The sequence below is a fragment of the Protopterus annectens genome, chromosome 9.part0 (assembly GCF_019279795.1).
Source record: "Protopterus annectens isolate FY-2018-M chromosome 9.part0, PAN1.0, whole genome shotgun sequence".
Lineage (NCBI taxonomy): Eukaryota > Metazoa > Chordata > Ceratodontiformes > Protopteridae > Protopterus > Protopterus annectens.
This window is the reverse complement of record NC_056743.1, coordinates 1511866152-1511879546: the sequence shown is the minus strand read 5'-3', so window position 1 is coordinate 1511879546 and position 13395 is coordinate 1511866152. Positions and strand designations below refer to the sequence as shown.

The following is a 13395-nucleotide window of genomic DNA, read 5'->3' as shown; positions in this document are numbered from 1 at the left end:
TTAAGTGCAAGAGGAATAGAAACCACTCAGTGAACCTTAAGAAAAGGTAGGCTACTTTGCACAGGCACTCTACTTTATACTATAAAATCAAGGCAAGCATAGACATTGTCTAATTTTACCCTGACATTCTTAAAAGGATATACAATTAAAGCTGGGGTTAGTTACAGATGAAACAGGAGAGGTAATGAAATGCTATTTTATAGATTTGAGTATTTCTCAAAAGAAAATCGACTTTAGTTTGGGGGGACACTAACTGGAGAGAATTATGCAGTTGTTTCTTCCTGGTGATGTACTCATCAGTACAGTGGCTAGATTAAGGAACTATACAGCAGAATGTACTAATACACTGAGATTTATTTAAGTTAATGCAGGTAAGGTATTTTGCTGTCTGGACACTTGGAAGTTAAGCACCTACATTAGTGTTTAGTCTCTTTAGTTGCAGGACAAGTGTTTGTGGGTGCCCAGTGCTCAAGAGAGAAGTTTGAAATTTCCACTGCTTGATATGGGGTACAGAGACCTGCTTGACCTGATGGTTGGTTTGGATTAATTAGTGTTTAGTCTCTATAGTGCGGCTGCAGTGGTGCAGCGGTTAGCGTTGCCGCCTCACAGCAAGAGGTCCTCCAGTTCGATCCTCGGCTGGGGTGCCTTTTGTGCGGAGTCTGCATTTCCTCCCTGTGGTCGCGTGGGTTTTCTCCAGGTGCTCCGGTTTCCTCCCACATCCCAAAGACATGCTGTAGGTGGATTGGGCACTCTAAATTGGCACTAGGCATGAGTGCATGTGTGTGCCTTCTGTGGAAGGTTGGGCGCTGGGCTGGCAACTCAACACCGTAAAACTCCACTGCCAATCATGAGTGGACAGGTGATCTGCTGTGGCGACCCCTAACCGGGAAAAGCTGAAAGAAGAAGAAGTGTTTAGTCTCTTTAGTTGCAGGACAAGTGTTTGTGGGTGCCCAGTGCTCAAGAGAGAAGTTTGAAATTTCCACTGCTTGATGTGGGGGGCAGAGACCTGCTTGACCTGATGGGTGGCTAAGATTAATTAGTGTTTAGTCTCTAGTTGCAGAACAAGTGTTTGTGAGTGCCCAGTGCTCGAGAGAGAAGTTTGAAATTTCCACTACTTGATATATTCCTTCGGGGCACAATCAAGTGACAGACTGTTTGATCAGGTCCAAGACACAGGCTCACAAATGGAATCAGAGACATGTTTCTAGACATAGTCCATTGGTGGGATGTTCCCCTGGTGGATAATTTTGCCTCCTCTCTGAACATGCAGCTCCCTCTTTTCTGTTCCAGAGTGCCTTGCCATCTGGTGTGGAAGAATGATGCCCTTTTTTTTCCTTGGCAGGGAATGGTTCTCTCTGCCATCCCTCCCCTTAACCTACTTCATTGTCCTTCAGAGGATTCGGATAGACTCCTCAGAAATCTTGCTAATGACTCCCTTTTGTCCAAGACAGCACTGGTTCCCCCTTATTGCATCTGGCCTGGGACAATCATCATAACTTACCTCACTGGTTGGACCTTCTCACAAAAGACAAAGGGGTCTTTCATCCGTCCTCACTTGTCCACTGTTCTGCTGACACTCTGGGTGATAAGATTTTGATCCCTTTCAGTTACCTCTTTTCTGAGGACGTTCTCAAGGTTTTACAAGAGGCAAGGAAACCTGCAATCAGAAAGTTATATATGTCCAAATGGAAGAGATTTTCTGTCGTGTCATGCTCGTAACAAGGACCCCTTTTCAGTGGGGGTCCCTCTGGTTCTCTCCTGTTTGTGTAAGTTGCTCCAGTGTGTCTTGGCTTATTCTTCTGTAAAGGCCCATTTGTCAGCTGTTTCTGCCAGACTTGCCTTGAATCCTCATTTGGCTTTTCACTTTGAAGTCAAACAGTCTCTTAAAGGTGTCTTGTATTGTAAGCCCCTAAGGAAGCCAATTCCTCCTCCTTAAGACCTTAATTTTGTTTTAGAAAAGCTGACCCAGGCTCTTTTTGGTCCTGCAGGTTCAGCTTCTCTGTAGCATTGTACCTGGAAGACTTGTCTTGTTGCTTGCTGTTACTTCTGCTCAGAGGGTTTCTGAGCTTCGGGCTCTTGTGGCCATCTCTCCCTTTTCTGTTTTTTTTTTTTTCACAGGGACAGGGTGTCCCTTTGTACTAAGCTTTCTTTTATGCCCAAGGTTGTTAATGAGTCATCTTTGAGTCAGGCGGTACAACTCCCTTCCTTTTTTTTCCTTCTCAATGTGCTAGTGAGAGGGTCCTTCATAGCTCTGATTTGAATGGACAGCTCAGGTAGTTGGATAAAACTAAGGCCATTTGTAAATCTGAACAACTTTTTTTTTCTTTTCATCCCAGTACTTTGGGTGTGGCTGCTTCTGAGCAAACCTTCTCCTCCTGGATGTTTAAGGCTGTTTTTTTTTTTTATTATTCTTTTCATGGCAGACATCTGTCTGCTTCAGTCTGACCTCACTCCACTAGGGTTTTTGCCTCTTCTGTGGCTTTCTTCAAGGGGTTGGACACCAATTCCATCCCTGAAGCTGCTATTTGGTTTTCAGTGCTTATCTTTGCTAAGCATTTTAAATTGAATATGGTTTATAGGGCCAGATCAGGGTTTGCTAGAGTCATTCTGCATGGGTTCGATGAGGGCTTTCTTTAGCCTTTCACTTCTCAATCCTTTTCTTGAGATTTTGTACCATCTCTATGGTGAAGAAAACTGCAACAGTCATAGTACAGTTGTGTAAATTCTTACCATAACAGTAGATGTCCTTCTCCTCAGTGTTGCAGTAATCGGTCCTTCCCTCCAGTCCCCCATTTTCCTTTGGACTTTGTTTTGGTTTCCCTCCTGGCTGAGGGTCTCCCTTTTCCATCTGCATTTTCCCCTTTTGGATGGGCATAGCTTCCTTTCTCCTTTAGAGATTGTTCCCTTCTGTGGCAATTAGGTTTTGGGTAACTGTGTCCATACGTCACCTGTATGCCTACGTCCCGTACGAGGAGCACACCTGTGACTTACGGTGCATACAAGATTTAAAGGCTTTCATATACTGGCTGGATGTCGGACTATTCTTGGCAGGAGATACTAAAAGCAAGAGATGTACTAAAGGTGAAGAACACTGCAACAGTGAAGAGATTGATATCAACTGTTAAGGTAAGATTTTACACAACTGTACTGTTTTGACAGAGATTTTCATGCGCATTTTCAAACTGATAGCTGTTACCTTACAAAGTGCATACATCAGAGAAACATCCCAATCAACTTATGGCATTTTTTGCTCCTTTTGACAGGAAAACTGTTGAACTTTCACTTTTTTCCTTGAGTAGTTTGAAGTTTTTTGGTTTCTGTTATGAGTTCTGTTTTTGCTGTAGAACCTTTGTCGTTAAGTCTTGGTGCTGCTTCCCTGTCTTGTTATGGATAGCAATGCTTTCAAATGATATAAACCTGGGACAGGCATGTGTCATCAGATGAGATGCGCTTTAGTGAAAATTGTGATGGGTGTTTCTTTTGAAGTAGTTACAGTTGAAACCAAGAGGAAAAACTTGTTAGAGAAATCTAAAACTGATTTTGCTGTCCACTGTGGTTGGTGTCTCAACCTTGATATCCACTTCGATTGACCTCTGTGAGTTCAAAGTTCAAATTTTGAGTCCAGGACTAGCAAACAAAAGATAGGGTAGCCATGGGGAGTCACAGCAATACCAGAAAGCAAACACTTGGCAGGTTAGGCAGAATTCTGAGTGAATGTTTCTGATCAACTTCAAGATTCCTACCCAGGTCCTAACTCTAAAATATCCTGAATTGGAGAATTTTCACCTTTTTCTTACCCTTCAGAAGTTTGAAGTCTTCCAGTTAAGATTGCGTCTCAGACCTCAACTAGAAAACTGGATAGAGCTGAGAGTGCTTTTTCTTTATCACATATGGAGGTATGAAAGTTCTTTGTTCCCTCTAGGCCCTACTTTGCTGGTTTCTCCAGAAATGTGTCTAAGATTGGCTACCTGAAAATGCTAGAGGAGTTCTGTAAAATTCATGCACTACTAATGTCAGCACCATCTTCCTCTTCCTGATATTGGGGTGGTTAAGGACTTTTCCTTTTTGCTAGATTTTCAGCTCTTGCTTCTGGATTCTCCTCACTAGGTCTTATTCTAGCCCCAGTTCCAGTGAAGCCAGTGGTTGAGCCATAGGTATTGACGTTGATAACTTTGTCAAGCTTGGTTGTGATCCTAGTTTGGGTTGCAGGCATCAAAATCAGTGCTGTTGATGTCAGCTATGCCACTGGCATGAGCTGTTTTGATGCCAGTACCATCTGCATCAAGAGTCTTCAACTCCAGAACTTGGATTTACCACGTTAACATTGGTCTCTGCTCAATCTCTTCAAGACACCTGCTTTTTTTGCCAAGGTTGGCCTTCCAGCCTTTGGGGTTGATGCCTAGAGCTCAGCCTTGGTATTGATTGGTATCTTAGCCCTGATGCTTGGGAATTGGACTCTTGAGGTTGATGTCTGGACATATCCTTTTAGTCCCACATTCAGCCCCCTTTGAGTCTTTGCCTTGGCTACTGTAGGAAAGTCCCTTCAGATCAGGACACAATATTGTTCTTGGCCTCACTTCCAGTGTTACAGCCTCTTCTGTATTTGCCAAACTTGGTAGCGGTATATATCTGCTGGTAAGATAAGACACCAGCATCACCATGCACCTGGCCCATAACTCTGTGGGTCGTGCAGCATGTATGATGTAGCTTTACATAGCCATGATTGGCTGCATCTTATAAACTCTACTAAGGTGAACCTTCGTAATGCCCAAATTGACAGGATAGTGCATATTTGAACCTGCAGTTAACTTTAGTAGATAAAACAAGAAGGCAGGACCCTAATAGTTGTAATCGTAAAGTTTGAATGTGCTGTTAGGACCTCCAGGATGCATATCTTCAAGTCAAGATCACCAAGAACTTCAGTAAGTTTCTACTGTTCTAGGTAGGAGCCAACCACCATCAGTTCTTGGTGGTATGATATGGTCTCATGTCTGCCCCTGTTTACCAAATGCATGGCTGTACCTGTGGTAAACTAGAGGCTATATGATTATCAAGGTATTTCCTTTCCTGAATGGATGGCTATCAGTATTATATGAGAATATTACAGGGAACTGTAAAGGTAGAATGGCATCAACTGAGAAATCCCCATATACCTTTCAGTTGAGATGTCCAGGGTGCATGAAATTTGCTTGAGCTGGTTGAAGCATGAGTCATCCCTGTCTCTAGGTAGACCCTTTCCAGGCCCCACACCGCTTGTAGTCACCTGTAGATGCTTGTACCCTAGGGGTGGGAGCTATTTACATCAAATGACCCAGGATGTATAGTTGCAAATGAAGGCAAGTTTGCACATCAGTGTTCTGAAAATAAGGGCCCTTCTCATTCCGCAAGCATTTCAGGACTCCCCTAGGCACATTCCACCCACACTGACAATGCTGTAGTGGAATGGTGTGCAAACAGTCTGGGAGGAGCTCACTCCTAGTCCCTTTGCCAAGAGGCCACATGGGTATAGAAATGGACCAAGTCTAGCAACTGATTCCTGATAGCTTACCAGATCCAAAGAGAAGACCTGTCTTTAGTTCAGTCATTGTTTACCAATGTCAGATGAGTGATCTCTAAGCCATTCCTGTTTCGTGGAAATTATTCCATCATTAGGGAAAACTTTGCTGCAGCCTGTTTGCATTGTTGATCAATGGGAAATTAAGCAACATTTTCAAATTATTCCTCCTTAAGAAGGCATGTCTGAAGTGCAGTTGTACAGGAATGCCCCCCCCCCCACCAACTTATTTGCACCATCTCTGATCCTCATCTTCATTTAGTAGGCCAGATTGAGCAAGTTCAAGGTCATTTTCATAGCCACCCATTGGACTCAACAATTTTTGTTCCCTCCACTATGGCCTTGTGTTCTTGAGAAGCCTGTACATTTGAGATCCTTCAGAACCCTGACTCACCTGACCTGTAAACCTCTGGATCTTCTCTCCTCCTAGCTAACTGCTTGCCTATTCCAATCCCAGTGATGTCCAGTGACTGTTCATAAACGGGTAGGGTGGTCCATATTCCAGATTCTGTCGAGAAACTAAAAAACAGAAAAAACTTAGTTAAGTGGATCTGTTATCTGTTTTTTTCCCCATATGGTCTACTACAAAGGTGTTACACCTTTTCACTGCTTCTGTTCCCTTCTTTTTGGACTGCTTGTTGCATTTTTTTTTTTTTTGTATTGGTTTGAGCTATTCCTTCATTGATGCTCATCCGGCAGCCATTTTAAATTTTCATCTGGGTGATAACTCTTCATTATTGACATTTTGATAGGTGTGCAAGGCTTTCCTTATATGGAAGTTTCACATACCCCTTCAATTAAAAGTCCTGCCCCCTCTTGAAATGTATATTTTGGGTTAGCAAAGTAATTACTGTTCCCACATTTGAACCAGTTGCAAAAGCAGATATAAAGTGTTTTGGAAGATTCACAGTCTGTGGCCATTGCTTGTACTGTAAGGATGTCTGAATTGCAGGCCTTGTGTGTCAATCCTGCTTACCTGGTCTTTCACCTTTCATGCCTAAGGTAACTCCCAAAATTGATCTGAACCAATCCATTAATTTACCTGTTTCTTCCCAAATTACTGTAACAGAGGAGAAGACTTGCTTCATTGTAAGGTTGTTCAGAGGCAGCTCAGTGTTTACCTGGACAGAACTAAAACTCTTAAAAGGGATTCTCAAGAATTCAATTATTTATTTTCTTCTAAGAAATTAGATTTCAGAGTGCCCAAAATCATTCTGCCAGTGTGGCTGACAGTATCAAGTTCATTTACCAAAAATACATTAAGCTTTTGCCTTCCAAACAAAGAAGTCACTCTGCTCGAGCAATAGCTCTTTTGCCAGCTTTTTCCAGAAATGCATCTTTGAATGATTTGTGTAATGGTGATATAGGCTTCATTAAGCACTTTAGCACAACACTACAAGCTTGGGTGGTGATACCTTGTAGGTCTAGGTCTTCCTTTGGGGCCACAGTCATTAGGGAGACATTTCCATGAGAACCACCACCATGGAGAATAAGTTCAGGACTATATCGTAATTGTTAATGATGCTAGACCTGCTCATCTCCGATACAAAAACTTGTACTTACTGTAACATTAAAGATGAATGAGAATGTCTGTCCTCGGTATACCAACTCTCATTCCCCTGCCTTAGTCCATATGGCTTGGAGGAATATCTTATGGTGTTGCATTGTTGCTGTTCCACCTCAGGGTATAGTAATTGAGATCTAGAGAGGAAGCTGTTTGCATAGCGTTATTGGTAGAGGTTGACAGTAGCCTGGGAAAGTTTCAGATGTTGAGCTGCTAAAGTCCTGTCTACATTAATCCTAGTAGTTGATGAGAACAGACCCTCTGTTCTAGGTACAATTTTATGGTAAGTGTGCACCTTTTGTTTGTAGCAGGAAAAATAGCAATTACAAGCTCCCTGAACACATCTGAGAGATGCTTATGCTCACATTTCCTAAGAGGGGAACTCTGCCGTGGAATCTGCAAGGCCATTCAGACAGATGGGCACAAATTACTGGAGAGTAAGTGCATGTGAGACTCACAGATCTAATGGTGTTTGGCCAGATTGCATGGCAGTAGCGATTCCTTTTATACCAGCTTGCAAACTGAGTTCTGCTGCTGGCTCGGATGTTAGCATATGGAGGTGAGGAGTAAATGGGGATGAGTGAGTTGATGGCCAGTTTGTACTTTCTACAGAGGAATTGCAGAGTTTTTTTTCCTCCTTTCCTGAAAGCCCAGGGGACACAGAAGTAACAGGTAAGTGTTCAAAAAAGTGGCAGGGAAGCCAACTTGACATACGTGGTATTACATGCCTGTGCCTATGTACAGTACGTGGATCACTTTTAAATAAAAATGCTGTTCCTGTAGTACACACATATAGGTGGCTGCCCAGCTAAATTTCCATAGAGCTTCAAAATCATTGGGAGAGGGGAATGGAAAAATGTGAAATGGTTACTACTCCATTAGCATTGGCAGAATTTACAGCATGTTTTAATTGTGTACAGCAGCAATATTAACCTTTAAATGCATGATTTTTAAAGCAATTTTATTTCTGTTACCTTTTTGTGTAAAAGCAAGAGTAGAATGAAATAGCACCTGCTGAGTTTTAACTTAAATAAGTTGGCAAATATAACTGCATACACATACATGAAATGTGTATGTGTTTGTGCATCTCATGTATGTTTATATACTATATGTATTTTAATGTGTATGTGTTTGTGCATCTCATGTATGTTTATATACTATATGTATTTTAAAACACAGACACACACACACACACACACACACACACACACACACACACACACACACACACACACACACACACACACACACATGCTTATTCACACATGCATAGATTTTAGTATTTTCTTTTACTACAAGCTATTCTTTTTATGGCTTTCTTGTCTTGCTGAATGCACTCAATTTACAATCTTTACTTTTTAGGAAACATCATGGGTATTGGTCAGTGTGTGCTGTATGGCCTCACTGTAGTGATCAGAAAGAAATTTTCAGCCACTCGATTCTGGGATGACTGTATAAAGTACCACTGCACGGTGAGTGTTAAGGTTTCTGTTGGAATGTTGCCATTTTTGACCAGGACAGAATGTGCCTGTAAATGAGCAGGTGATAAATAAGTTGACGTTTTTAAAACTTTTATTTTTAAACTAAATATGTACTTTAACTTTGATCTTTGAAAAAGATTACAGAAAGAGAGAAACCTGGGACAGTTTTCTGTCGAACTACCTTGCTGCATAAAACCAAAAAATAAATGGCCTTTTTTATATAAAGAATACATGTTTTAACTAGTAAGCAAAGACTTGCAGAGACAGTTAAGGCCCAATTAGTGTTATGTCTGTCGCAGTATAATTTGGTTTCCAGTCTGCTTACAAGATTGCTTTATATTTATGCCATGCTGTTTTGAATTCCTTTACCATTTTTTAACCACCATCTAAGGGAAGCAGCTCCATGCACCTACCTCCACCCCAAAAATCTGTCTGTTCCTTTTCCCCATATTTTACAATTCCCCTTCTGCAGTAATCTCTCCCGTTTCATTTTGTTAATTCATATAAGTTATTAGACATTATTCTGTAGGCAGCCTGCTATTTCCCTAGCATCCACCACTAGCCCTCAAAATTAAACTAAGAAAAAGCAGACATTTTTTAGGTACTGCAGGGAGAATAGTAGTTGTTTTTATTTAGCCTGTTGTTAACTCTAACCTATTTAAGGCAAGCAGACTTCCTAACCAGATAAGGGCTATGCTCTTGCATAACCTTCCTTATGTAGTGTAGACAAAGATTCAAAGATTTCAAAGAACCTATTGTCATTTAGGACCACACAAGTGCAGCCTAAATGAAATTACAAATGTCAGCTCACAAGAGAAATGCAGTGCAAATAACGTAGATACAGCTGTATCAAAGAATAACATAAGAAAGAAAATAACACTTATGACATGCAAGAGGTAGTTCACATTACATAAACACATTCATTACCCATTATCCAGTTATAAATGATAAATAAACACCCACCACCAAACCCCTACACTGTACAATAAATAGAGACTAGTGAATAGCAGCTGTTTTGTTACCATATTGGACTTGTTAACCTTAGACGTGACTCAGTATAGCCATCATATTACCTAATAGTAATGCTGGTGATAATTGCTCTGAGCAGCAGGATTAAATGAAAGAGGCTTCAATGTATCAGGTGTTATGGTTGGTGTCTGTATTAATAGGTCTCACAGCTGTAGGATATAAAATGCTCTGGAATCTGGTAGTCCTACAGCGGAAGTCGCGGTACCTCCATCCAGACGCAAGTTGTGAAAACCAGTTATGGGCCGGATGGGTCGAATCAGCTAGTATTTTGTATGTTCTCTTTCTTGCTCCTGTAAAGAAAAGCTCCTGAATAGAAGGGAGGTTTGTGCTCAAGATTTTCTCAGCCACCCTCACCACCCTCTGTAGTTTCTTCTTCTCAACAGCTGTGCAGTTGTTGAACCATGCTATGAAGTTGCTAGTGAGGATGCTCTCGATAGCTCCCCTGTAAAAAGTGGTAAGAGCAGACAGTGGGAGCCTGGCCTTTTTGAGCTTTCTCAAGAGGTGAAGCCTCTGTTGAGCCCTCTTGACTATATGGTTGGTGTTAGCAGCCCAGGAGAGGTCATCAGAGATGTGAAGGCCCAGGAACTTAGTTGTTTTGACTTTCTCTACTACCTCCCCTTTGATAATGGGTGGTTGGTGAACTGTTGCCTTTCTCCTGAAGTCCATAACCATTTCTTTGGTCTTATTAACATTCAGGTCCAGATTGTTCCTGTCACACCAGGCAATCAAAGTGTTCGCCTCATCCTTGTAGTTATGTTCATTCCCACCATTAATGAGACCCACGACTGTGGCATTGTTAGCAAATTTTATAATATGGTTTGACTTGTGTTTTGCAGTGCAGTCATGGGTTGAGGATAGTGAAGAGCAGGAGGCTGAGCACACAACTTTGGGGCACACCATTATTCTGGACTGTGCGCTGAGAGGTGTTGTTTCCAGTGCATGTCCACTGGGGTCTACCAACCAGAAAGTCAAGAGTCCAGTTACATAGGTGCTTGTTTATCTCGAGCTTCACAAGTTTATCCACCAGTTGCATCGGTATCACAGTGTTGAATGCAGAACTGAAATCCTCATGTAGTTGTTTCTCCCTTCTAGGTGTTTTAATGCAAGGTTTGGTGTGACAGATATAGTATCCGCAGTGCATCTATTTGCCTGGTATGCAAACTAGAATGGATTGAAGGACTTGGGCAGACTAGCAGATAGATGTTTCTTCACAATCTTCTCAAAGCACTTCATGACGTTTGAGGTTAAGGCGACCAGTCTGAAGTGATTTAAGGCAGGTAGGGCTGGGTTTCTTTGGAAGTGGGACAATACTTGTTTCCTCAAAACACGAGGGAACTTTCTTCATTGCAAGGGATGAGTTGAAGATGTCTGTCAGTACCAGACATAACTGATCAGCACAGCCCTTCCAACACCTTGCCAGGTGTGTTGTCTGGTCCAGTAGCCTTCCTGGGATTCACCTTCTTAAGCTGAAGTCTTAACCTCTTCAGAGTTTAAAAAAAATTTCAAAGGCTTTATGTACTCCGCATATCACTTGTTCTTTCTCTCGGTATACATCCATATAAATATTTAGATGTTGCCATTCTTGAATAATTATCGAGCTTTTGTTCTTTCTTACATTTTATTATTTATTTTTTTTTTATTTCTTTTATTGTATCACACTTACTGCCTGATGCATCATGTGTTTATGCATGCAGTTTGGTTTGTTTTTTTTTATTTCTTTTATTGTATCACACTTACTGCCTGATGCATCATGTGTTTATGCATGCAGTTTGGTTTGCTTCTCTTTCCTCCCACTTCCAAACCTTACCACCCCAGGTTTCATCTACATTTGTAGACTCGCTATAAAGTACTGCCCACTGTACACACAGAACACCCAGCTCATATAGAACTTCACACACACAGTCATTGTCATCACACATGTCAAAACGGATCTCAGACAAACTTTGTCAGTTACTACTCGTTATTCAATATTCCTTAACTCAAAAGCTGCTCTGTATAAACTACTTTATCTACAAATCCAACTCTAACCCTACTCATCATACAGTAGGCTTGCCTGACATTCCTTTGATCACCTGTCTATTGCTTTAAACATACTGCAATCAACCAACAATATGAAATTAACATTCTTTGTAACACCACATCTGATGTTGTAAATCTTCATTCATTCCTTACTGTTGGGATTTTGGTTCTGTCCTCGGAACCGACACGGACGGTACCAAGCTCACACCAGCCAAAAAACTCTCAGCTATGACCTACCCATAATGCCCCTCTCATAGTCTCTTCAGATCTTGTTTGCCACGTTTCTTGTCAGAAGTACCAAACCTTTTCTCAAGCTAAGTGTAGCTTTTTTGTGGTTCTTTCTAGTTTTAGTGTTTGTTAGCCAGTTTTTCTCGTCTAAAGTTATTTCTCGTCTCTGCCTTCTTCCTTTCCTGACTAAACCCTACCCACTACCTTGATAATTCTTTCGTACCATCGTTGGTTACTACTCCCTCTCCCCTACCTTAGTAAGCCCCCCTCTTACCTTTTTGGTATTTCTTAGTACCATTGTTGGTACTCTTTTCCTGGTATCTGTACAAAAAAAATTGTTTGGTAGATATAGTTTTGTTGTGTGATAGTACTAGTTTGTTGTAATGGTGGATAAAGCAAAGCTTGGGTTCAAGCAGTGTGATAAGTGCGGGCGTAAGATGCCCGATTCTGATGGTCGCACCCGGTGTGTTTGTTTGAGCGTTGACCACATTAACATTTCTTGTAACATTTGTTCTAGCTTCAGCAACCGTTTGTTGGCTGAACGCAAGAACAAGTTTATTCTAAAGGGTTATGTCAAAATCACCCTTCACGGAGGCTCTTTCTGGGATGGAGGTCTCACCACCTCCTAAGCATAAGGATGTGAAAAAGCAAAAGGAGAAATGGAGTATTTCGGTTCCGACATCCCTGTACTCCTCTGAAACGAGTCGACACCAGGCTTCTCCCGTGCCATCGGTGCACCCTGTCTTCTCCCTCTGAGTCTCTTAATTCTGACTCAGACTCCAACCACTGTACCAGCTTCAGCACCATCCATCTCTGTGCCGACCTTGTTTATGATACAGGCTGCGACCACTGTACCTGCATCAGCACCATCCCTGGCCTTGGTGCCGATGTCTTACACGGCTCCACTAATAATGACACCTTCTGTTCCGAAGATAGAGTACATTCCCAGAACCAAGTATTTTCCTCTTATGCCCTTTTTGGGACAACAGTTTAGTCTATTTCTTGAGAGACCAGAATCTCCATTGGCAGCTTCCTTTCAATCCACCAGGAGTCCTTAGGAACAGGATGTAGTGAGGGTTGTGGACCAGCTTTTGGCAGCTAGAGGATTAGGTCTTACCTCCCTCTTGGAACGGAAGCTGTCTCAGCATATTCACCTGTCTATCCTCCTCCGACCTCCTCCCAGGTCTCGCAGACTTCAATACCTTTGGCCATCCCAGTGCATTCTGTCTCCACTGCAACAGTGGAGGCTCCCCTGTCAGCACCGATTACTCTTGGTGCAACAGTTCCTTTGGAACTGGTACACTCCCGGAACAGTGATTGGACTGTCGGCTCAGTGGCACCTAGTTCAGCGCCGATTATTTTCTGTTGCTCCGTCCATGGCCATGGCTCTCGCCACCTAACGGTCCTCTCGGAGCTCCTCAACTGGAGGTGGGCTCCTCGGGGCGGGGTGTGACCCCAGTTCCAAGGTTGTCCTTCTCTGTTCCGGACTCCCATCCCTCCTCGGGCGTTTCTGCTTTCCA

The 13395-nt window shown here is 42.2% G+C and overlaps 1 protein-coding gene across 1 annotated transcript in view; it reads left to right on the top strand.

The window, feature by feature from the left end:
• Positions 1 to 13395, top strand: part of SLC27A1 (solute carrier family 27 member 1) — a 1244912-nt gene that overhangs the window by 676323 nt on the left and 555194 nt on the right. The window contains exon 7 of the mRNA XM_044084455.1: positions 8481 to 8590. Within this exon, the coding sequence (XP_043940390.1) occupies positions 8481 to 8590 (110 nt within the window). The remainder of the gene's footprint in view (positions 1 to 8480; positions 8591 to 13395) is intronic.